A 26,009-nucleotide genomic window follows, 5' to 3' on the forward strand; every position below is an offset into this window, starting at 1 on the left:
CAGGCATCAGGAGCAACCTCTAGAGACTAAGGCTCAGGCTAAACTGTGGGACACAGGCTGACTCCGAGAGGAAGGCCTTCTCCTTACAGCCTAATCTTGTTAGGCTGATGTTAGTGCGTCCTTGCCACTTGAAGTGAGAATATCACATGGGCCTGAGCCATATAATTAATCCAACATCACTTCAGTTGTACATAGGGATGCAATTTCAACTTCTGATGTTTAGCTTATAGGAAGTGCCCTCTGTTCTACTGGGGCATTACGTACCTAAATGGGGCACTCCCATACAGGCACTTGCTGGAGCAACACATCCCACAGGATGCAGGCAGCAAATCCCGTGCTTTCCTATCAGCTAGGCTTCCCGCAGGAAATCAAAGCAGACACAGCCAGAGCATCCCTTTTGCCTCCAAAAGCTTCCCTACCTACTCCTCTTCCCAAGGTCATTCCACAATCCAGGGTATAGTTACTTTTGCTTGTTTACCTGGAACCTTTCCATTTTTAAAAGTCAACAGCAACACTAAGTATGTGTTGGCAAAATTGAGGACTAAAGAGACATTTTCAATTAGTTTGCTGTTATTCAAAAAGATAAGGTATTTGGAAAAGCTGATAGTCTTTTCCAATTAAAATTCTCTGAAAGTGTTCAAGGATGACTCAGTCTTGGCATAATCTGAAATTCAACTGAAGTATTTGTCATCTCTATTTTGCATCATCTAAGCTACAGCAGGACTGACTCCACAAGAGTTTTGTGTAAATAATTAACTACTGAAAGCAGACAAATCTAGTGGCAAAGCAGCACCCACTCATTCAAATGAAATCTCTGAAGAGATGATGAGATGAGGGACATCTTCAGAAAAATCTTTTTGGCCTTTAAGTTGTAAACTTCTGACTTTCAACTACTCTTTTCATAGACTGTTTTTTAATTCACATTTAGGTTGTGCTTCATTTAAAAACAAAGACCAAGTGTCAAAGCCAAGTTTTGTAACAGAAGGCAAAATTAATATTACCTTGTTTTTCAGGGTATTCAAGCACTGTGACATGTTATTAAGGCAACCCTCCCAAATCACAGCATAAGCAGAGTGCAATGCAACCTAGCAAGACAGATGAAACAGTAGACTCACTTTCTGATGGTGCACGTTCCTCTGGAACAGTTGTATTTACGTCTTGTACAACTGTTCCACTATGATTACCCTCTGCATTAACTTCAGGGACATTTGTTGTCCTGTTAAATACTGTGGCCTGCACAGGCTCAATCCCTTCTTCTTCTACAACCACCTTTGTGGGAGAGGGAAAAAAAAAAAAAAAAAAAAAGAAAATGGTTAAGTTACAACTTTGTAGGAAGCTGCATATTTCCAGGAGACCAATGCCTGCAACGACCACAGTCTAGTGAGCTTTTACCCAGAAAGAAATAAATTTAAAATTGAAAAAAAAGCTCTGCTGTTAACCTCCAGCCTCATATGTGAAAATTAATTACTGCTTAATTAAGTGGGAAGCAGAGATGCAGCTTCTGCATTCTTCAGCCAGCTCTTCTCTTTCACTGCCCAGTACCAGGAAGAGATTCTTCCTTCCACTCAGTGCAGATCTCCCTCCCACAGGCAAACTCTGGCATACATTTTAGCTGGTCCAGGCAGCGTCAGGCATTGGCAACGGCATCTTCCCCTGGCACTGGCCACAATGAGCAGTTGAGAACACATGAGAAATTCCTTACATTTCCTAGGAAGTCACGCGGCTCCAGGAAAGCCATACATGCTAACACATTCACTTTTCAAGGACTCTGGGTACTTTAGCAGCTGAGCAGAGGTTGGTTTCAGGGGCAGTGTGGAGTTGGCAGTCTACCTGAAGCTTTGAGAAACACCCTTAGCTGCAAACACAAGTTAAAGAGCAATTCTTCACTCATGCATGACAATCGGTTTTTTGGCTGACATTCTGCCCAAGGCTTAAGAGGATACCAACTCAGACCAGGCCAGCTGCAGGCTTCACTAAAGGGGACACAGCAATGAGTCCTGGGGCATCTTGCCACTGACATGGCAACACCTGTGCTTATCACCCATGCTCAGAGGCAGCACGAAATAGCTCAGTATGTGCTTTTACTACACTAGCTTAATACTGATCTGCCACTAAGACAGACTACTGGTTTACCTCAATATCCAGAACTTTGAGTATGTCACATATGCACATTGGGCATGTCCTGTGTTCCAGAAGCCAGGGGTCAATACAGTCCTTGTGGAAGAGGTGGCTGGTGAAAGAAAGTAGCCAACAAGTTAGGTTTCACACCAGGAAATGATGTGGCAGTTATGAAAGCCCATTTATAAACGCTGAGAATTTATTCATTCTAGAATGGATTACCTTATTTTGCCACAAGTTTCAGCTGAAAGCTATGGATAGTTGATCTCTCAACCTGCAGCTGGTTCATGCTTATTATGCTAGAATTCAGTATTATCATCTTTCCTACATCAGTCTTAAGCTTTTTTTAAAAAAAAATATCTGTGTACAATACGTTCCCAGCTGATTAACTAATACAAATATTAGTATCTCAACCTTAGCTTTAAGGTTAACTTCTGTCGTGCAGATCCAGATGACTAAACACTTGTTTCTGTTAAAACTGCATAGAAAAATAACCTCAGAGTTATGTCCTCAAGATAAACTATACCCACACACATTTACTTTATCTATACAGCCACTGTGTATTCCAAGCGGGTATTCTGCAGGCTGCGTACTCAAAAAAGCAAATATAGTTCAGCCATTACAGATGCAAATTTGCACTTCTATCAAGACACTCAATTTCACAATGGGTCTGAATTAGGCCACAGATTTAGGAGGATGACTTCAAATCCTGTAATCTGCCTGTTCCTTCAGTCTGAATAGAAATAGCAAGGCAGACAGGCACAGCTCAATATTAATCAGAACTCTATTATGAAGCAAGTGCAGAGATCAACTTCCAGTGCTCAGTATCCTACGCCCCAGTACGATACCAGGATTCTCCAATTCAGCCCACATAACCAGCGCCTCCTTCCAGCTGCACCAACATTAACATCTAGAGTACAACTTGAAACTTCCTTGATGCGTGACTGTTTTACTTGTTTTTTACTTGGACTTAATACTGGTCTTACGTACCTTTGCTACTATAAATGCCTTCAGTTTGACTATCTGGGCAAGAATGCTTTCTGCAAATACACACGCCCCAGGTACTCAGATACGATGTGACTCACAGAAGCATTCAATTGTTTGTTTCTTTCATGGATACAGTCAAATGCTTTCAAAAAGTTGGGTCTCAGTGTTGACGTCAACAACATCAAGTACATTCCCACAGTAAATATCAGTTAAGAACTCATGTGAGAGAGAATTTAATATGGTTTATACTGGCAGAGATCACCACTGATGAAGATTATCAAGTAAACACAGTTGGCTTAAGCTAGTGCCGCTTACAGCTACATTTGGGCCAAAAAGGAATGAAACATCACAAACGTATGTAAAAGCAGTCTCAGAGCAAAGCATAATGCAGTAAATTTGTGTATAAAGAACATATTCAAAAGAAATTACTCCCCTCTTAATTCAATAATTGCACATTCATGTCAAGATTAGCAGGGTTTATAGGAAAATAATGAGAAGTCAGGTCTCCTATGAGCCAAAAGTATCTAGAGCCTGTCTAAATGCTTCTGGTACTCATGGGACTTACTTCACTGCTGAACAGGGCTACCCATGAGCCTAAACCTGACAAGACAGCTGAATAATCATTAACATGTGCCTGAAAAGCTTATTCAGTTTGGGGTTTTCCTAAACGATTACGCATTAGATCAAGGAAGTTTGTTGATAACACCTTAACAGGCCAACGTTATGATATCAGACCTGCTTAGAAGTCCTACTGCTTGGGAGCAGAGAAAGCTTTTGGAAAACTGGAACCTGGTACAAAGGTAACCCCAGCTCAGATCTGAGTGTTTGACAAATAACACTGCTCAGCACACAACAGCACTTAAAGATTTTTTCAATTTTGGTACTTTTATCTTTCTACATCAAAATTTTTCAAAAGTGCTTTTTTATAAGCCTCCCCAAGGGTTACAAAACCTCTTCCCATACAAAACTCGTGCGGTTCACATCGCAACCCTCTGGTTTTAGCAGCTTTGCCAGAGCAGTTCCATTCCACAAGTACAGGGGGAAATGCCAAGTTTCCTTAAGCCCTGAAGAGGCTTTATTGCTCATTTTAGGAGCAATCAAATGGAAGTCTTAGTGCTACAATACCAGGCTTCCACAGAAGCACAGCAATGAGATGCGATAGTAAAGAACTCTAGAAAAATAAACTGCTATCTACCGCTATTTTGGTCTAATTCAGGTGAGGCATACAACAGAAGAAACTATAACAGTTCGCATGGTTTAGGAAGTTTAGCAGGTGCACAACCCTCTTGGTAACCAGTAGACTAAATGACAAGAAATGGACGCTGTTTTCCCATGCAATTTAGAGGTAACATTCTTACACACCAGGCAAAGGAAGAAATCTTTAAAAAGCCGTGGCATCCCCTGGAGTGGCACTGTGGTCTGCCAAGTTACACTTGTCAATTCACTCACAGGGCCAGTTACGAACACAGGCCATCGGGGCACACGACAAGTGTGTATTTACCCAGTTCCTGTTGTTCACAACGCTGTTTGACAGAGATTCAAGAATTCTGGCTGTGCAACCCCTTGATTAAAGTTTGATCAGGTTTGTTAACGCAGCAGAAGGAACAACCAGTAAGAGGCATGCTTCCAAATTTTAGATTAAGGGGCAGTCTGGAAGACAACTTACTTGCAAATCAGAACACGCACTACTTCTTTCGGCTTGTACGGGTCAAGGCACACAGCACAGTTTCCTCCATCAGGACCAGTCTCCTAAAGCAGTGCAATGAATTTAGAGTGTTAACAGTCTTTGAAAGCTTCGTTTGAGCTACAGTCAGAGGGGGTCTAGCTAAAGTAATCTATGGTACCTCCCCTATACACTTATATAAACACATTATGTGGATTACTCATAGTCAAGATCACTCTGACAGAAGCAGTGAATATTTAACTCCATGGTTTACAAATCCAGCTGCAAACCATCACTGGATTATTTGAGGCACTCCTATAGAGGTTTTAAAACTGCCACCTCCAGTTTTAGTTTCAAAAATAGCAGCCAGGGAAGCTGATTAGATATACTAGTTTACCTTTAAGCATCCCTGCTGACAAATTGGGACCTCTCACCTCAGCAAGACTACAATCAAGCAGCTAAAAAAATAAATCTGATTGATAAGAATGTGCAAATTAAAAGTCTTGCACCCTGGGAAAGGACCTGCTTTGAAAGAGGAACCATCTCTGCAACAGACAGTTAGGGGCCCAGAGACGCTTCAGCATCCTGCTCCAGTGCTAAGGACCACTCTGAGTTCTGTGCAAAGGCTGTGCCATAGCACTCGGGGGATTGTAGGATCAGCCATACCTCATCCCCTTCCTTCACGGTGCGCAGCTGTAACCGGCTAATGGCCATCTTAGCCCTGGCCTTTAGTTGTCGCTGTAACAGAAAGCAGTCCTGGTTAAACAGTCATTTCACTCAGGTGGTGGTTACTAATACTTACCATGGTGCCTAGCGCAAACAGGCACCGGTTTTATAACCCAGATGTTATCAAAACAAGCCAAGTAAGCATGACCATGCTATTTAGAGACAACAGGAGACAAGAGTTTCCGGACACACTGATGTGGTTATTGACTCTGGATGACACACCAAGGCATTTGCATATGCTTTGTTTTTACCTAACCTTTCCACAAAGCACAGGAATTTCAACGGTTTCTTCATTGAAAAGATGTAAGATAATGCCTTGATCAGATTAGAGCTAACTGAAACCAACAGAAGCCTTCAAATTGACTTGATACGGAAGACCTAATATTGAATTCAGCAATCAATAACTTTTAACTACTCACATTATGAAACTGACTGCCACAAACTCACATCCTGATGAAAGGTGAGATTCTTTACTAATCAGCTCAGCTACCACCAACACACCCTGAACTGGTCCTCTGCCTGCTCTGTAAAGCACTGGGGGCAAACAGCTCAGGAGCCTCCTAGCACTAACTGACACTGTCAAGTGGAACAATGCATTTTTATCTCAATATGGGTTCAAAGTAACATGCGGGGGGGGGGGGGGGGGGGGGGGGGGGGGGGGGGGGGCGGGGCGGGGAGCTTAGAGCTATTTCTCCTCCTCCCTGTGACACAAAGTGTGAAACAAATCAAATGACTAGCCCGAGGTGGATTACAGGGCAGCTTTAAGGAAAGCACAGGAGGAAGCATTCCCGTTCATGCAATAATTTGCTCAGGATAGCAGGGCAAAGATGAGCAGACAGCAGAAGCCCAGCTCGCCTGGCAACTGTTGCTGTCCAGCTGTCACTGCAAAGCATTTAATTAGCACAGGAGCCAACATCTCTGCTTAAAGGTCACAGGTTGGTGCTGTTCCACCAGCAGGAATAATAGGACTGTTCTCTCCCTCCCTGGTGCACTTACTGCCTCAGGACCGAGGCATATCAGGCAGCTCTGGCAGTGCCATCCCAACATCTTACCTTAGTGACACACTGACTCAAGTTTTGCAGCTAACCAAAAAATCCCTTCCCCAGTTCAGCTGCTCAGTGCAGGAGCCTCACACTGTTTGCTTTCCAGCATTACTTCCCCTTAGGCATCTTAGTTCCATTACAAGAATCTTTTCTGGGATGAAGGTGCAGTGCTGGTAGCACAAGTGGGTGGAAGGCTATTGCTAACGCCTACCAATGCTCACAGAGTTTCTTAATTCAAGTCTGCCTAAGATTCCCTGTGCTGAAGCAATTAATGGCAAACAAGTTCATTTTTATGGTCTGCTGGGACCCTGTCAAACAGTTTTGGTAGAAAATGACCTTTTTGTATACTGGAATTGTTTTGGGGTACTAAGATACAGCATCACTGTACCTGCTTTTAGGACTTCAATAGTTGATAGCTATCAACAGTTATGAAGGAAGAGATACATATAATCCAAAGGTGAAGGATGCAAACAAGTTTTCAGGTATATTTTTTAGGAACAAGAATTAGTCAAGTGATCTTTGAAGCTTGCAAAGTTCTGCTCAAGACATCAATGTATGTTTCTGTATGTCACTTAAGGTTAACTTCAGAATGTCGTTCCCCTTGTCAATGTTTCAGACTGAAGCCACGGAGAAGCAGCTACACGCTGACCTCAGCAAACACTGAGGCCCCTAAAAGTTTCAGCAGCAAACATGGTAACATCAAGAGAGCATGAATGCAGCTGTGTTAGTACTTCTCATACGCAGCCAGAACTGTCTGTCACCGCTAGTTGTTATTAACTGAAAACTAAACCTTCTAGGAATGCAGTCCCTCATAGAGTATCTAGTCTACACGTCTAATGTCAGGTCAAGCATATTAGACAGGACCCAACTGGCTGTGTTGTTAATAATTTACTGAAACAATATTTTAAGTTTTGCCTGAGCACAAGTTTAATTGCTGTTCATGAAATGCACCTATGGCAAAGTCACCTTTAACACTGATTGTGATAAGTACAGCAGAACACCCCTCTGGGGAGACGGAGAAAGGTTGCAAGAGGAAGCTTTTTACGGAATAGCCAACACCAGGAGATCCAGGATACTCGAGCTTGGAATGTCAAAGCATTTTATGAAGCCAAGTTTTTCAAGCAAACATTAAATGTTAATGGTATTAAAAGTTTAAAAGCCCCAACCCAGCAAGTTCAGGCAGGAAAAAAAGAAAAAGAATTACAAAATAGGTCATGTCCTGGCTTTTCTCCAGGCTCTAGCATGTTGAAGTAGAGAAGTACCTAACTGGGAAAGTTACTTTGCTGTTGCTTAGTCCTCACTCTTCCGTAGTCCAACGCTGCCAATTTTGTGTCCAACCCTTTCTGCATAAGGCCGCCTTTCTGGTACCCTGCAAGCACAGCCACGGTGATATAGACCAGCAAGCCCTAAGGAGGTCAGGAGCTCCTGCTTTTCTCCTGTAAGCTAAGGAATTCCTTCCACACAGGTAGCTACTGCCACAAAAACAGTTTTGAATTGCGGAAAGTTGAGCAACTCACCTCCTCCAAAGCCATTAATTAGGTCATTTCTCAGCTGCAACATCTAATCTTTATGAAATCAATGAAAGTCAAGACTTGAGCTTAAATTAGAAACCAGGCCACAGATAACATCACTGGCCATTCTGCATTATTAAGAAAGGTTAATATATTGAGGAACTGAATTTGCCAGTACTCTGCTGACTAGAAAGGTAGCAAGTCACCTACCGCACTTGCCTTGTTTTCCCACCTTCTTGCTCACAGACCATATGATGCAGTAAGAGATTGCAGATGTGGGGACTTGAATTTCAAGTCCAGAAGAAAATCAGCATTCAGATAAGAACTAGCAGGTTGTAAACAATTTAGCTGGCCAGCTCATGAGGAAAAAGCTACTCTATTTAAACTCATAGTTAGGACGGATGTACCACTAAATTTTTGGTTTTGCTTGGACCACAAGACAACATGACTGACTTCTCAACAGTCAGCCAACCTTTTAAAGAAACCCTTTGTGCAGTTCTACGTTACTGGCTTGCATGCAATTCCTGCTCAAGCTGAGCAAGAGACAGCTGCAGAGAAAAGTTTGCAGAGAACGTTTAAAACCTGGGTTATGTGTGATCAAGCCATCCAGAAGCAAGAAGTCATACCAAGAAGTACAGAAACTGTACTGGCAAACAGTAAAGTTTAAAGGTACTCAACAGCCTGACTGTCTATAAAACAAGAGTTTGCTTCAGAAAGCACTGAAGTCAGAAGATTTTTCTCAAGGCAAAAGAAAAGGAAAAACATATTGCCAATATGGTAATACTTGGAGGCCATCCAATTCAAGCAGGGGTCACTACTAGTCCCACACATGAATGAAACACTTATCTAGCCAGGCTCTCGTTTTCAAGAAGCCTTTGCAGAAGAGACAACACATCTAGAAAATGGTCACAAGCAAATGGGACTCCAGCTTCACCGGCCTTTTCAGCCCAGGGCAAGAACTCTCCTGGGCCTGTGGCTCAATCCACAAGGACAAGCCAAATATTCAGAAACCTAAACATACAAGAGACAGGCTGCAGAGCATCATCATATAACAATTAGCTCATCACAGCACTCTGCAGAGCAATTCAAAAGTGTACGTTTTGGTTCAAGTGGTAGACTGACACTTTCAAAGATCCCTCACACAATAGCAATATAATTCCACAAGGAAGGTCAAAAAAGCAGACAGATACTTTAAAGAGTAGAAACACTGTGTAAAGGGATGCAGTGAGAACAGCAGTTCACTTCCAAAAGAGGAAAAAATTGTGATACTTAACTACTGACTGTTGCCTAAAGACACCTCCCAAAAGTATGTAAAACCCTTCAACACCTGTGCAATAAGGGAGGCAGAACACACTCCATTACTCCACCAAATAACAGACTGAACTCCAGGCAACCTGAGATTCCAAAGGGCTGAATGCTGACAGAAAAGCCGACCCCCCCCCCTCCCCCCGGCAAACTGGGAAGTTGTACAGCTAATATTCAGTATTTCATGGTGCCAAAGCAGCTAAACGTGTCAAACTTTGGATACGCAGTGAAAATGCAATCAGCTGGCTAACAGGGACCGCAATAGCATCACCTTTTAGTAGTTCACCTTCATTAACAAGAACTTTCTGTTATTCTTTGCTTATCTAATCTTTGTGAAGTCAGTTTTTAGATGCCACGGTATAAAAACAATTGAACATGTTCCGGATCATCTTGAATTTCACTTTTACAAAATAGTACATTTTTACCCCCTGATAGCAGAGAAGCTTTCTTCTATTCTTTTACTTTATAAAGCACTTTATAAGGCCCCTTAATTTCAGTTCGTCTGAAGTCACGTGGAACTGGCATGTCATTTATCAATGTTATTTTTCAATCTACAGTGAATTCCTTGTGCACACAGAGCCCGAGACAGAAATAGTTTGTGAAGGGGCTAGCCAAGCAGACTGGATTTTCCCAGTACCATCTACCACCAAGGCATTAATAACATTTGTAAGTTGTTGAAAGCTCAATAGCTCAGAATAGAGCTGGACTTCCACAGCTGCTCTGTTAAATATCTTCAAAGGAGGAAAAATTTTCATGTGATTTGATGAAGTGTCTTTTGCAGACCTGCTTCTAGGACACCCAGGTTTTCCTGCCTAGGTTTGTTCAGCATTAAACAGAGTTCTCGGAGCAAATGGCAGGGAACGAAGAGAGAATTCATCAGCAGGAGACAGTGTGCACCTCTGTCCGTAGATGCGAGCAAGAGCACAGCATCAAGTTACAGAGCTCCGTGCCATCCCTCATGAAAGGTGCTGCAGAGACAACTCCCTGTGACATCCAGTGCTGGCAATGCTACATCTCACAGGCAGATGACAATTCCCAATACTGCTCTTCCAACTAGTCCCTACTGTATCCTCACATCGCTTCCAGGTATGGCATAACACCAGAATACGCAAACAGGCTAACCCAAAGCACTCAGCGAAGGCATAGTCCAGAAGCTGAGGCAGACACAGCTTAAATGAAGCACAGGTACAGTTCATCTTACCATCAGATGTCTTGCCTCAGTAAGGATGTAGCCAGCTGACCATTATCAACAAGATTAAGCTTAGACAGGATTTCAGAACACAAATTCAGCTAAGTTAGGTTCTGTGGTTACCGGGAGAACCCAGCCAGAACTCTGGTTAATAAATGAAACCAGCATCGAACTCCAGGAATACTGCTGTCATTCACCCTTGCTATAGTCTCTCTGCCTGCAAAGAACAGTGATGGATCTGCATGTTAACATTTTGAAGAGGTCAGTCCTAAAGTGTTGCAGAAGCCTTAAACTGGCCTGAATTTCAACACCTGTGTCCAATTTCCAGCTTCATTAGCTTATTGCAGCAATATCTTGCTCAAGGGACCTGAGACCCCTGGGACAGCAGAGATCAGCAGGGCAGGTCTTCTGCAAGGGCAGAGAAGTCTTTCACCTCCTTAACTACCTAACCCCTGAAGAAGAAATAATTTTACATACTCTGAGCCCAGCTTAAGCTAGATGCTAGTGCTATTGATGTCTGTAGACGAGTTACCTGGAAACTTAACTCATTAGCAACTCCCAGCTTGGGGTTTAAAAAGAACACAATTTAACAGCGCTTTTTTCAACTCCTACTTGAGGCTATCATTGTAATTCTCAGAAAGCTTTCAGTCAGAAAGCAGCTTTCAACAGGCAATAGCTTCCCAATTTGTGGTCTACAGAAAAGCAACCGAAGTACCGCACCATTTTGCAGACACATTGGCAGTCGCTCTCGCATTGCAGCTAGCACACTGGCAGTGCCATGTGGGAAGTGCGAGGGTCAGCTAAAAGCAGTTCAGCTCTCTCACCGCCTCCAATACAGGAGCATTGTGGCTGCACTGTAGTTCAGGAAGTGAAATTTGTAGCAGACAGTTAGCTAAACATGATCAGTTGCCTTCTCCAGAGTTTGCTTTTTGCTTTTCTTTGGAAAGTTTTACGATGTTCAAAGATAACCTCTCTTAGCTTTTAAAGAACAAGCTCCACCCTGTGGAATGAATACATTCAGTAATTTTGGTGCTCAATCAGTGTTTTGCCCTCAAAATCCATAGCATGGAGGCTCAGGGGTATAAAAAAAAAACAAAACAGTAATGGCACACACAAACTCACCTGAGTCCTGGACTGGGCCCTCGCAATCCTGAATCTCCGAGCAGAACGTAAAATAAAGTAGCCTATGGCTGCTGCTGCTGTGACAATGAAAAATGACACTGAGATGAAGAAGATGGCGTACTGGTTCATCCAAGGACCATGCTTCTTCCCCACTTGAATAACCATAGTCACTTTCATGCCACTCTCAATCAGATGTAAGATCTCCATGCCTTTCAGGTTGCCAATCATAATTGCAACGATGCTTTTAGCACCTGCAAAGGAGAAGGGTAATCCACGCTCAGTTCCCAGGTGTTATATAAAAGTCATTGTCTTAGATGTTCTCCATAACGCTCCTCACTCCCATACAGGACACACATTGCCATTATTTTAGACTCAGCATTTTAGCAATTTACATTTTAACATGCCTTTGAACTACATGAAGATCAAAATAAACCCTATACAGAGCAAGGTCGCTAGGGACTGCAGCATCTCCAGGAGCTCAGGGATGCCAGGTACACAGCTGGTGCTTTAGCCATCCTTCCTGTAATGGATCTACTCCCTTCCCTGCTCCACTGCTACTTAACACCTCTTTTCTGTATTTGACAGGACTGTTACGTACTTCTCCAGACACTGAGCAGCCAAAGCCACAGATCAGCCTTTGCTTCTGTATCTTCAGAAGCAACTGAGAAATGTCCGAGTGTTGACTGTTGTTGTGGGCTTCTAATGCAAATTCAGAGGGAGGCAAATATGGAAATGTGCTTGGCTTTTAAACAGCTGGTGGCAGATTGCAAACTCCAACCAGATTTTAATGACGGATTTCAGTCACTCAGTTGAACACTATGACAAGCCAGAGGAACATGGTAGGAAGAAATTTCAAGCAACTCTGGTCACCAAGCACAGACCAGAACAAAGCTGCTTTCATTCAGTGACAAGCAAGTGCTTGAAGAGACTTGATACTATTTGCAGGAACTTCAGACAGTCCCAATGCAACAGAGAGGCTCTTAAGAGAAACAAAAGCCAAAAAACAAAAGGGAGAAAGGGTCCTGCCTTATTCCCATTCACTTCTGCGTGTCTCACTAATCAAGTATAGCTTGTAGTTATGAGCAATACAAGGCATAGTGTAGGCGTTCCTGGCAATGAAATGTCACCATCAGCCTACAAACCCACTTCAGCTACTAAACCATGAGTTGCGAACAAGTTTTACCCTTAAAGAAGAAAATCTTCCATTTAAGTTTCAGGCTAATCGGTTCACCAGGATGACATGAGGTGGCATGTTTAAGTCTTCCTAACATTTCCCCCCCTTCCCCCCGAGATTTCTCTCGCAATCTCAGCTCTGCTTTCAGCACATGCAAGGGGTCAGCCGGTAGCTTTGACACTGGAGCAACAAGTGCAGAAGTGGGAGCGATCACCTCCATCCCCATCTACACTACTCCCAGCCCCACCCTGGGGCAAACCCCCACTGACATATATCAGCATCCATCTTCAATATTTTGTAACGCAAACTCTTCGGACCAGCAGTTAATTTCTAAAGGCAGTTACAAGCGAGCTAACCTGACAGCACATGAAGTTAACCGAATACCTTGTGCCCACAACAGGGAAAGGAATCCAGAAACTGCACCTAGTTACTGGCCATCAGTAGCACAGAAGTTTAGTCACTTCAGAAGCTCCTTTTGGACAGGGACTAGACAACACTCTGGCACTATCACCCAGGACTTGTCACGGGGACATCACCCTTACCTGGCAGAAAACCAGACCTCCTTCACTTGCTCAGAGGAGTTAAGAGCTAAGATAAAAGCCCAGAATCCATGTTTAGGACTACTGCTGTGCTTCTAGAATGAAACCAGCTAGGACAACCCCCACCACCACTTCCCGAGCTGCTAGACGGGTCCCATCACAACAGGCACTGAGACACATTACTGTGGCCATGAAACCACCAATGTAGACAGCGGCTCCTGACAGCACTTGAGCATCTTAATGGAAACAAGCTATTTCGGGGGACATCTGCTGAGGTGTCTCAAGCATAGCAGCTGCCCTAAACTGCCAGCCCCCCCCCCCCCCCCAAACTCCAGCAAAGCAAAAGGAAAGTCAATTAGTTGTGCATGGCAAAAACGTCACAGAAGCCCAAGTTCCTCACCTGGGCATCAGCTTCTGTGATTCAGGTAAAGCTTTCTGTGACAGTTTTTAAGGGACATTAGAAGGTGAGCTTAACCTGCTGCCTGTTTAGCTAGTAATGGGCTTATTGCTAAACAGAAGTAAGATCTGTTTAGTTAAACATTTCCCAGCTTCTCTCCTTTCCCATCTCCGATGAAATCGGAGAGGGAAAGTTATTCAAATCTATAGACAAATACAATCTGCCTCTGTAGATGTGGAGTTTTGCATCATCAGGCAGCACACTGGTCAAAATCTGAAGGACGCTGTTTTGCAGATACGTGCTGGCACAGATGAAGTGCAAGAACTTAAATGGTTTGTTGGGGCAGGGGAAATGCTGGGACACAAGTACATTTGGCACACAAAGAGAGTGCATGGCTGGGATCAGTTTTACCTTCCTGTATCAGGTTTACTTACACGCAGCGTGGAGTTGCATCTATTTATACCAAGATAAATACCTATATTAAACTCTGCACTGCACAGACATCAGTTGTTCTCCCATCACGCTTCTGCTCCCCATAACCAGGAAGTTACAGATTTAGCAATTCAGGAGAGAAAAATGCAAGGTGCCAGGGGTGCACAGAATGGGGAGCATTAACTTTTGCACCGTGAACACCTGCTTTTTCATATTCATTAAGGGGACTATTGTAATCCAGTGCTACACATAAATCTATTCTGAACCAAGCAAGTTGTAGGTCCTGGAGAACAGTCACCCCACAATATTTAGCAGACTGCAATGAAACATAATCAGTGCCTCAACAGCAGTCAAGTTTTAACTAAAAATCACAAGCTGTTCATGCATCAAAGCACACTGAGACAAGGATTAGATTTTGGGGCCAACCAGATCCCCTGCTTCAAAACAAGCTATGGCAAAACATCGTTTACCCGATTCAGATTAGGTATACACAATGTACAGGATAACCAGAACTTAAGCTATTTGAGCCATTGCATACAATTAAGTCCCAGAAAAGCAGGTCCCTATGTGCCACTGCTAAGTATGGTGGGACTCCATGGCACACCTCAAGGCAACACCTACACTGGAGACCCATGCTAGAGCACAGTGTTGATGCCTCCATGATCTCCGTATCTTGCACAGCTACCACCATAAAACCTCTCCCCACAGAAGCAGCTCAGAAGAACTGTTGGTGTGTTCAGGATGAACAAAGCTGCAAGCAGATTCCCAGAGGAAGTGAGATTTTCAGACTTACCTAATTTTTTTTTCTTCCTTCCCCAAGCAGCGAAGGAATGAGAAGTCCTAGCACCTCAGAGGAACCATCTCCTTCCCAGGCATATTACAAGTACAATTACAACTTCTAGAAAGAGTACAGGCAGGTTTCTCTGGGCGTTACACTGTTTTTGTTTTATTTAATGAAAAGGGAACTGCTTTTCCCTAGATCTTATTAATACCCAGTAACGAGCATTCTTTTCTCACTTCTCTGTTGGGACCTGATGAAGTTGTCCACCCTTTCAGTTAGTTATGGTAGAGCTTCCAGGTGGTCTGGAGTTCACAATGTCAAGGAGATTCAGAGATTAAGGAATGCACCAGGTTTTGCAGTGATTAGAGGCTACATGACTGAAGGCTTTCTGCCCAGCCCCCACAACTCACTACTGTTAAAACCCTTCTGTAATACAGAAAGAAAAAAACAAAAATAAAAACTAAAAACCAGCTTCAGAAGGGAGCTACACTAGAACTCCAGGTGGAATCAATACAGCAGACTAAGACTTAAAAGCCCAGGGACTGCAGCCCCAGCATGCAGACTTAAAGGAATGTTCTGCCCACAAGAGACTCTGCAGTGGTGACATGGAGCTCGCTTGTGGGCTTGGCTTGAAGTCCGTGCCACTGGGGAGCTCAGGAAGGCCCCATCGGCCCCCCAGAGCACAGCGGCTAGCTGTACGTGTAAACCCAACCGGCAGATTCCCTCCCCTGGGATGACAGTTGAATGCTACCTTAACCATAATTAAAACCTATCCCTGGTGCCCCATATCTCCAGCCTTGCAGGCAGTGCCTGAGCGCATCAGAACGAGTTACAGGGCACTGCCTGAGCTTCATCCATCCCTTCGGAGACAGCTTTGGTAAGCAAATCCTCCCCCAAGGAGCACAGGGTGCTGCTATAGCACTGTGTTTGCCAGGGTAAAATCCTGCCTCCTGGACGGTCCAGGGCAGGCTCCTACAAGTTGAAACCACTCCAGGCACAGCAGCCAGCTCTGGAGGAGGCAACGGTCCCTTCCCTGCACGCTGCTCCTCCTCAGAGCTCCAGGCAGTTTGTAAGTAAACTTTGCTCTTGCGCTTTCAAATCTTTGCCTTTCCTTCCAGATGTTAGAAAACAGAAGACTTTGCCCCGTGTTAATCTTAATGTGGTGTTTGCACTGTGCATTTAATAAAACTTAAGCACAACCTGGAAAAGGGAGGAAAGAGAGCACGCCTCCAGGAATTTCAAACTCTTCTGTGTAGCGAAACCCCTTCAAGTGATGAAGGCCATATTTGAATTGCCCAGCTAATTAACTGCCAGAAATCAAGTTTAGTTTTGAGTTTTCAGTATTTGAATTTAAGGAATCTTTATTGTAATACCACATTTCTTACTCACCACTTGAGCTTCGTAACAAAGAAAACCGAACGGGCTCAGACTGCTAACCACAACGCCAGCTTTATGATTGTGCGCTACTTTTTGTTGTGGCCCATTTTAAGGACCAATATACTAGTACCTAACAGAAAACATCACGTGCCTCCAAAACTCAAGCAAATAAATTCAGTTATGAAACTTGCCATCTCTGCACACTTTCCCTTCCTCTACTAGTGACTTTGATACCCCACCCAACACCACAGAGAACATTAATTCAATCTAAGAGAAATATTTAATATTTTCTCTGTGCAATACTCTGAGGTGACACTGACAAACACTGTATGTTCTTCCAACTCTTGTGAGGCCCTGGCAAAGCCTTTTGCAGTGAATAATTAACTTCCAGCTGTTTGACAGCTTTGCATGTCATGGAAGGCAACTCCAGAACTCCAGCTCCAAGTCAGCTCCTCCAGCCTCATTTAAAATTGGTTTCTCAGCTCCTTCAGGCATTGGAACCATTTGGCATTGTTTAAGCTTGCATTAAACCAACCAGATTAAGCTTCAGTCACATCACGAATGACTTTCATTTCAGTTTAAAGGCCTCTGTAACCTGGGGTAAATTCTGTAGATCTTTGTTTTCTCAGATAGCAAAAGCCAACCCCTTCCAATGTCTCCCTCACCATTTACCACGAACAGGCTGCAAAACAGTGTGATGGGACCCTTTCCCCCTTGGGAGCGGACCTAGCTACAATATCGTGTGATGAAAACATTTGAGGAAGGCAATAGTTTCGTAGGTATTTTTAGGAAAGACTATAAAGCACAGGTAAGTAGGCAAGCTATTTCAGACCAAGGGAAAAGCTAGCATGCCTCACACAAGCTCCAACATTTCAGATGCTGCAGTTTCAGGCACCCCCCCTTTCTCAAAGCACAGTTTCACAACTTCTTTAAGCAGCATGAAATTTAGCGCCCAGCGTCTTCCCAGTATTATTTCACTTTGTCCAGAGAGCGCCTTGTGCAACCAACGCATCTGCTGTGGCACAGCCGTGGCTTCCCCACCCCCACCCCGGGGACCAGCCCAGCTCACCCCACGGTGTGCCTAAGGCTTCACACTGGGATACCTGCCAACAGCCCCCTGTCTCGGCGGTAGCAGCAATCCGTTTCAACAGTATTTTAACCTCATATCCAACCAACACTAAATTTTCCTTAGGACTCAAGTGGCTTTTTAATATTGAAGAGAAATAGTTTCACAGAAGTCACTGGAAGGGGAAGGGAACAGCACAGTAATCCTGTCTGAAAGTTAAACATTATCTTTCCTGGCGTACAAGGGGTTTTCTGACAGGCTCGCCTTGACTAGCTGATTGAAGTTGTTTAATGTTGCAGTGGCAGAGCCAGTCCAGATAACCGAAGAATTTTTTATTTTTTAAAAAGACCACATTTTTTGTTTGTTTGTTTGTTTCGCAGAGGAATTACAGAGCAGTTCAACAGAAAACCAATGAACTGTTTTCTCTGAATGCTTTGAGATGACTGAGAAATGAAGGATGCCATTATGAACAGATTAAGGGGTGCAGACATTCTGCTACAGCTGAGTAAGATCTGCCAGAGAACTACTACAGGATGAAGGATTTTATTTTTAAAGACCTCGCATGATCTAGCGGAGAAGTCTTCAGAGAAGGCAGTCACACAAGAACTGTTCAAAGTACCACAGCAATAACCCATCACCACCCCCTTTCCACAGCTACAGAAAGTCCCAGTTGACCACCACAAGCTCAGAAAAAGCAAAACTGAAGAAATTACTTTTGAGTTTGATTGCTCCACGTACAGAAAGAGCAGCAAAAAGTACACTTCAGAGTTTGAATTCTCAGGGAAAGGATAGGCTCTCAACCACAGCAGAATCGCTGTCCGATGACTCTTTGAGGAGCTGAAATACAAACCCTCACCTTGGTCACACAGTGGCTGGATCTTTGCTTTTATCTCCGTAACATGGTGTTTGCAGCACAGAAGATGAGCACTAGCTGTGCCTTCAGCCTTAGTCAAAGGGGCTAGTAGTATTTCCCTGGCATGCCTCCAACCCCCAACATCAGCAAAAAGACATTAGGAGATCAAGCCATCTCCTGTACTTTAGCATGAACGACACTGTCAGTTGACTCTCCAACAATTTCCTACCAGATTAGCACACCTGCCTCTTCAGGCACATAAGAAGAATATTTGATATACCATCTTCTAGGTTTAAAAATAAAACTAAGACATAAGATCTTTACTATTGCTGATCTCACTGTATTGAAATAGTACGAAACAGGGGATTTCTGGGGGTTATCAAACAGGCTGGTCCAAGTTTGCTGTTAGCTGTTCCAGCAGAAGGGAAAATAAACTCACAGCGTACACAGACCGGGGCAGTATTACGGACGTGATGTAATTCATCCAAGATGAAAGGCCAGCGCCACACACAAAAGCCATTGTGTCTCGACACCATGGAACACCACGGGCACGAGGGCTATACCCAGCCTCAGAGAAGTACTACGAAACCAGCCGCCTCCACACTAGCTCTGCTCTCATCCATAGCACAGTGTTGACAAAAAAAATTAATGACTGCTCTTATCCACATGCACAAGACCAAGTCTTATCAGGAATGCAAATCTGACAGAGCAGCACCTATCCCAGCACTCATCCTCCACTGAAGACACTGTCAGAGGAAACATCATCCTCAGGCCTTTATTGCCATACGATAAGCTCTCCCCTTTGCAAGAGGGAAGCATGACTGAACCCCTAGTTCCAGGAGCCATTTAAGCCTGGATAAGCTGACATGCAGGTAGGCTTGTCCCTCCCCCTTCTCCAGCTCTGCATGCTCTCCACCCCAAACATTCCCTGGCACCAAGATAAAAGAATTGCTCCCTTCCAAGCTACTGTGCAGTTATTTAAAGCAACAGCCCCTTATGACCCCATCTTTTTGATTGAACTGTCTTCTTGCGCACACTGTCACCTAAGCTTAATGAAATCTGCTTTCAGCTTGCTTTACTTGGCAGCTGGCACTCTGCCTGATCTCTTCCTCCTCAACATACAAGCCTTTCAAAATACAGAGGTAAACATTCAACAGCAAGACACTTGAAAAAGTTGCAAAAATTGGCAGGAATACTCAGGAGTAGGAAGCAATAGCCAGAGCTTTATAAAGAAAATTAAAAAAAAAAAAAAAAAAAAAAAAAGGCAGAGGAGGAGCATTAGAGAGAAATTTAAAGATGAGAGCGAGCCTTGGAAGATCCTCAGCACTGTGAGGACAGATGAGAGGCCAGAAGATAAAGCCACTGCCAAGTGGTGGTCGTGTTTTGCAAAAGGAATACCTTTTTTGGAGAATTCATGCCCACAGCAGTCTGCCTGGAAAAAGACACCACCATACACTCCTCACCAACACCGCATTTAGTGATGGGGCTACTCTGCTTGGGAGCTACCACCCCTGTTTGCCTTGGGACACTCTTCGGTGAGGTCAGCCTCCAGATGGCTCACCCAACAGTTACTGTGGACAAGGAAGATTTGCACTTGAAGAAGTGCAGAGAAACTTTTACCAAATAGGCTAGGTGTCTAAAAGGACCACATCAAGACCAAATGTAGTTTTACATGACGTTTCCATGGGTCTCCAAGGGATAACTGAGGTGGAAACCAACCTGCACTCTAATTTAAATGGATTCAATTGGCAAATAGTAACTTCTAACACTAACAGTTGCCAGCCTTCCCCCTTACACACACCTTGCCTTTAAGATTTACGTAAATGCTGCCAGGCCCTAAATCTTAGAACATTTAGAACATGAAATCGTCCTTTAATACAGCAGCCAAGACTGTATGCTTAAGGGCACGGAGATGAATGAGATCTGTCGGACAGCCTTCTTCACATGCTGTTTGGTCAGTGGCACTTAGAAGAGGCAAGGATCATCTTTCAATCTAGCAAACAGCACCTAAAACCCTCTGGGGAAACAGAGATCAACGCTCCTTAATGAAAACTCTTTGGTGCATTCACTCAACAGCTTTCAGCAGTTTTGATTTAGTAAAGACATTGCTCACCCTCGTCAACTGAGATCGAGCTCACAGCTCATACCCCTACCTCTCAACATACTGGTAGCAGCTAAGTGCTCGCTGGAAACAAGTAAGGTTGAGAAAGCTAATGATAAAATGACCTAAATCAGCATGGTGTAAGCCAGAAGGCATCTGTCTGCAGAAAGATGACAGGTCACATTCGATACAGTGGGGAACAGCGCTGAGCCCGAGCGCCGTTTGCTCCCTGGCACATCCAAGACTGGAGGCCCACGAGCACTGTTGTTGTTTTAGGGCCGTAGGTCCTCCACAACCGAGCCTCTCCTGCCATGGCTGTCACCTCGGATTGTAATTCACCCTTTTGCAATTCAGCAGCCCAGTAAACCCAAAGAGCAAGGGCACTTTGCAGAGATGTTCCAGGCTATCTAAGGGTTGGTGCCTACCCTGCAGTCTTCCGTGGCACAAAGGTACCTAAATTAGACCAAGAAGAGCAAGGGCAGGGATTAGAGGCTGTCAGTAGCAGTGATCAGTCTGTCCTGCTTGCTCACAGACCCCTGTGCTGTGGGCAACTCCCCCGCACCCCCATCATACCCTGCAGGTGGGAGATCAGGGTCATCAGCCAGACTCTGCATACCACCCTGCTACCTGCCACTACAGCTGTGACATTAACTCACCCTAAACCGGGCAGCCAGGAGAACTGGACTGAGCATGTAAGGACAAAGTTGCAGCACATGCGCATCAAATTAGCTATTCTCAGGTGCAAAGAGCTACAAACTCCAGGCACTACAGACTGCAAATACGACCCAGGCACCGTGGATCCATTCAAGTTCTTTCTCAATAAGGAGCTGCTGGTAGGAAGGGCTAAATACTCTGCCGAGGGTCACCTGGCCGCGGCCAGGGAACACGGGAAAGCAAGTGTCATTCATTAGAACCTGCATCCTCATTCCTCATCTCGGAGGTGCTCAGCACAAGCCTTCACTCGCTGCAAAGGAGAGGTGCACTATTTGTTTACACGTGTACAAAGCGTCAGCACAGCCTGCCTTGAGATCACTGTTCTGTCTCAGCCTTTAGCAGGAAGAGTTTTACAGGTCACTTCAGCCTTTTAATATCATGGCAAAGTTTTCGCTTGATTCAAAAGACCGTGCCTCGCACAAAGTTGGAGCGGAGCAGAATTATACACTTCTGCCATTCACTATTTCCCCTAAGCATATGGAGATTAGCCTTCACCTCAGTGAAATTCCGGCAGAACAAGTCAAGTGGCAGCACTACATATTTAACCTTTCCTTCCCCTTTCGCCCATTGATGCAAGTTTACACTTGAACCAGATCTTGTCAGCCTGAGACACGCTGTTACTGTTTCAGGCCAGAATTATTTAGCTGTGTTGCCCCAGAATAAGCCCTCTGCAGATCAGGTGGTGTGCTTCTCAAGGCTAGAGTTACACCACAAGAGAGAAACCCAAGGAAATTATCACCGCAGCTTTCTGACCTGCCAAGAATTTAGCAGCTGCAGGAAAATAACACCAAAGAACACTTTCCACAGTTACCACCATACCCTGACACCAAAGCCACCTAACAGCCTGGTTCTATCTTAAGTTAAGGTTCACCTTTAAAACAAACCAATTCTTGCCATGTACTTTTCCCCCACATGCTGCTGTTTTTCTCCAATCAAACGTGGTTTTTTTTCAGAAGGTCAATATAGATTACAGAGAGGTGCAATTATAAGCACACAGAACTGTACTTTGAAACCCTGCTCAGCCTGCCACAGAGCGGTACCATCTTCTTAAAGTGAGCACAATTCAAACTCAAGTTTGCTAATTGATATGGTTTTGCTCTTATAAAAGTACAAAGTAAATATGACTTTGGACTCCATTAAATCCTTGACATTCTATGTGTTAGGGAGGATTAGGCAGGAGTTGATCACATCGGATTTGGCTATTTGCATTCTGTTGTTTCTATTGCCAGGGTGGGGGGTTGTTTTGGTTTGTGGTTTTTTTGCTGTTGGTTTTTTTTTGTTTGTGTTTGTTTGTTTTTAAAGTTGACACACCACAAAGTTTCCACACAGAGCACTGATACAAGCAATAAAGAATTCATCAGACTAAACACGATGATTATAAGCAAAGAAATCTCTGGAAGCAGGATGACCAGCACCAACATTGCTGACAAGTACAGGCACATTCAAGCTTCTAAAGAAGAAAGTTGCTTCAAAAGCCAAGCTTGACAGCCCCGGAAAAGGCACACTGTACTTTTAGATAAACTTCTGTTGCCACCAAAGTTCTGCAATGAAAAGCCACATTGTGCCACACATTTTATCAAAGCCCACCCATGGGGACTTTCCTTCTCTGGCAGGCAGATGACAGGTCCTGTGCCCCGCTGCAGAGAGGAGAGCCCTCGGCACGGCTGCAGCGCAGGCAGGAGATGCTACCCTAGGCAGCCCGGACACTTCGCTCCTCCTCACCCCCCGCAACGCCACCTCCTGCTGCCTCCCACTGCCTCAACTTGAGGAAGTGCTTGGCCTTGTTTAGTTTCACTTGATGGCATATGGTGGCCCTGTTAAAGCAGAAATGAAGCCAATTAGGAAACCCAGGTCATGAAGTCACCACTAGCACAGCTACAGCCATTACAGCAACAGCCGGAGTTCTAGTTGCACAAAACTCATTCTTTAATGAGCAGGGCTACCTTCACCGCTGCCTCCAGAAGAGTTAGAGCATCCAGTGCCACCACTGGAGGCCAGAAGAGGAGACCCACCCCAAAGCACAGTTCAGTGAAGGGCAGCCTGACCAGCTCTTACCTCTGAAGTTTCAGCTCAGCCTACAGCACTACACCTCACCAGCACTGTACAAGGAATATCCCACACTTGGCAAAATGAATGAGGCTGATTACTTGCAGCTTGCTTCCTCCTGGCCATGCTGTGTTAACGTTTGTCAGGTTTGACTGGAGAGCATTGGCTCCCAGCAGGGGCAGGGGTGGGTCAAGCACAGCGTGTCACCGAAGACCCCACAAGCAGAAGGAAGAGCATCACTGTGGGAAGTGATGAGAACAGGGACTTGCAGACAACTGTGAAAACATAAAAAGATAACTCAAGTCCAGAGGGGAAGAAAAGGGAGGGTGGCACAGGAGAAGTAGTGAGGGACTAAAACAAGGACAAGGAATAAAAACAGCAGCAGCAACAAGCTTAGCCCAGTAGTTGTGCTAGGATGTGGCAAGGAGTCATCGTGCAGATGAAATAAGTGGTTTGACAGAAGCTGTCTTCTTCAAGAAGTCCCTGTCCTATTCATCTGCAATTCAGCTGAGAAGTTTCAAAGTGCCCTCAAGCCTGTAACCCATCATGCAGGATAATCAGGCCAGCTACAGCCACTCTGACATAAATCCCTCAGCAGAAAGCTTAAGGACAGCATGGGAAAGGAGGAAGCTCCTCTTGGAGCAGACCCTGCAGACAGCAGATGGCTTATTTTGAGGCAGCTCCCAGCAAGATTAAGATGCTGTAGGTCTCCCAGTGTTCAGGCCAGGAGCACACATACCTTCCCCCCAGGAACAGGTTCAGCAGTGACCTGCCCAGGTCAGCCAGTGCCAAAGGAGCTCTGCAGAGAGCTGTGGGATTAGGTAGGCACACAGCAAACAGGGCTCAGGGCAGGGATGCTACTGGCAACTCAGCAGAAGGAACTCACCCAGCACTAGCCAGATCTCAACGCCGGTTGTCAGCAGATGATTTAATTACGTAAGAAAGCTCTGCCTCAGAAAGGCCAGAACCCATCCAGACTGTATGTTCTAAATTCTTAAAGTGGCGTACAGACAGTCATACAGGTCATTAAGATTGCACACAACGAAGCTCCAGAGGCAGCTACTGCTTCCTTGTCTGACCAGAACACTTACCTCCACCGCTACCAGACAGAAACCCTCTCCACCCCTTCTACGAGGGGTGCTGCAAGGATATAATTATTTTTCAAGCCAGTCAAAGCTTTAAGACTCGCTCTGTGTTTTCACTGTTTCTCTCCAGAAGATGCGGCTCCCCAAAGCAGCGTCACTTAGCAGAACACCAAGAGACCCCTGAGGTGTGCGCGCATCCAGCCGGCAGCTGAGGGCTGGACGGAGCCAGCGCATCCCTGCCCCACCACGGGCAGGGCACCTGCTCCTGCCCTGACCAGGAGGCAGTTACACGGCTTCCAGCCCAGGGCACTTTCTCAGAAAACACTAGGCTGAAAGAGAGCCAAATCTCATTCTTCCTTTGCAAGACAGGCAGTTCGGGAAGAAAAAACAACAAAGCCAAACCAACAGCGCTGGCAAGGAGGAGGCGTTCTACAGCGAGAGGAGGGAGGCTACGCACGAGGATCATTCTCTGCCTGCTCCTGAGCTGGTTAGTGTGCAGGACGCAGGGAAAACCGGTGCCCGAGTGTGGAAGCCCAGCCTATCCCGACCTACTCCGCAGGCTTTGAAAACCGCAGCATCCATCAACTCCGGGCAGCTACCTGGTCGCAGGGAACCCGGAGCAGCCGGCAGGCACTGCTCCCCCCGCACACCTGCGGCGGCCCCAGCCAGCAGACATCGTTACTCATTAATCAAGGGAAAATTCAGCAACAGCAGCGCCCGGAACGGCACCGGGTGCTCGGGGCAGACACCGCTGGCGCAGCAGGGGCAGAAAGGAACCCCAGCCCCTTGCTGGGCATCCCAGGCGGGTGGGCTGAGCCAGCCGGAGGGGCTGCCCCCGGGGTGCCCCCTTCTCGCGGGGCAGACCCCCGCCGCAGGCCGCCGGGACTCACCGTGGTGGGACATGGGCAGCACCTCGTTGCCGGTGCCGCGGTAGTTGTAGATGACGGCGCCGGCGGCGCCGCGCTCGGCGGCCAGGCGGATCTTATCGGCGAAGGAGCAGCCGCCGCCGCGCTGGATGAGGGCGAGCCAGCCCGGGGCGTCCCCGCCGGCCGCCGGGGCGCCGCTGAAGTTGGTGCGGGCGCTGCAGGCGTTGAAGGAGTCGCGGTCGTCGGGCAGCACCAGCACCCCCGCGGCCGCCTGCAGCGGCGAGTCCTGCCCGTACAGGCCGCTCTCGCTCGCCTCCCAGCCGCTCCGGTTGCGGTCCGCGCCGTCCTCCCACGACACGTTCAGCCAAGCGCTCCAGGCCGCCGCCGCCGCCCCGCGGGGCCCGGGCCGGGGGGAGGCGCAGAGCAGCGCGGCCACCGCCAGCAGCGCGGCCCCCGACGGCATCACGGCCCGGCCCGGCCCGGCCGCGCCGCCGCCTAAAACCGCCGCGGCCCCGCCGCCGCCGCCGCTCACGGGGGAGGAGCGGGGCCTCCCCCCCCCGCGGCACGCCCCCGCCCCGCCCGGAGCCCCGCCGGCAGTCCCCGGCCCCGCCGCACCCCCCGCCGCCCGACCGGGGACCGGTGCCCGCGGCGGCAGCCACGGGCGCCCCGACGGCGCGGGGACACCGGGGGGGTCCCCCTGGCCGGAGCGCCCCGCAGGGCAATGGGTCACCACCCCAGGTTGCTTCCCAGGGGGGATGCGGTGGGTCGCCCAGCCGGGTCACCTCTCAGAAGTGACGGTTCCTCCTGCCGTCACCTCTCAGGGGTGACGGGGACCCCCCCGGATCGCTCCCAGCCAGGGTGGATCACCCCCCACACCCCCATCACCTGCTGGCACAGTAGGTGACCCTCTCCAG

At 46.3% G+C, this 26,009-nt stretch overlaps 1 protein-coding gene across 2 annotated transcripts in view; it reads right to left on the reverse strand.

The window, feature by feature from the left end:
- RNF128 (ring finger protein 128) overlaps window positions 1-26,009 on the reverse strand; it is a 42,006-nt gene that overhangs the window by 1,780 nt on the left and 14,217 nt on the right. Inside the window, exons 1-6 of one of the 2 annotated variants that reach the window (XM_056359522.1) lie at window positions 25,120-25,616; window positions 11,665-11,915; window positions 5,435-5,506; window positions 4,772-4,854; window positions 2,134-2,230; window positions 1,116-1,269 (exon numbers count right to left, since the gene is read on the reverse strand). In XM_056359522.1, the coding sequence (XP_056215497.1) occupies window positions 1,116-1,269; window positions 2,134-2,230; window positions 4,772-4,854; window positions 5,435-5,506; window positions 11,665-11,915; window positions 25,120-25,558 (1,096 nt within the window). In that variant the 5' untranslated portion in view covers window positions 25,559-25,616. Of the gene's footprint in view, window positions 1-1,115; window positions 1,270-2,133; window positions 2,231-4,771; window positions 4,855-5,434; window positions 5,507-11,664; window positions 11,916-25,119; window positions 25,617-26,009 lie in introns of those variants that run through there. The other variant, XM_056359523.1, reaches the window with a different exon arrangement.

This window comes from Falco biarmicus, chromosome 14, assembly GCF_023638135.1.
Source record: "Falco biarmicus isolate bFalBia1 chromosome 14, bFalBia1.pri, whole genome shotgun sequence".
Taxonomy (NCBI): Eukaryota; Metazoa; Chordata; class Aves; order Falconiformes; family Falconidae; genus Falco; species Falco biarmicus.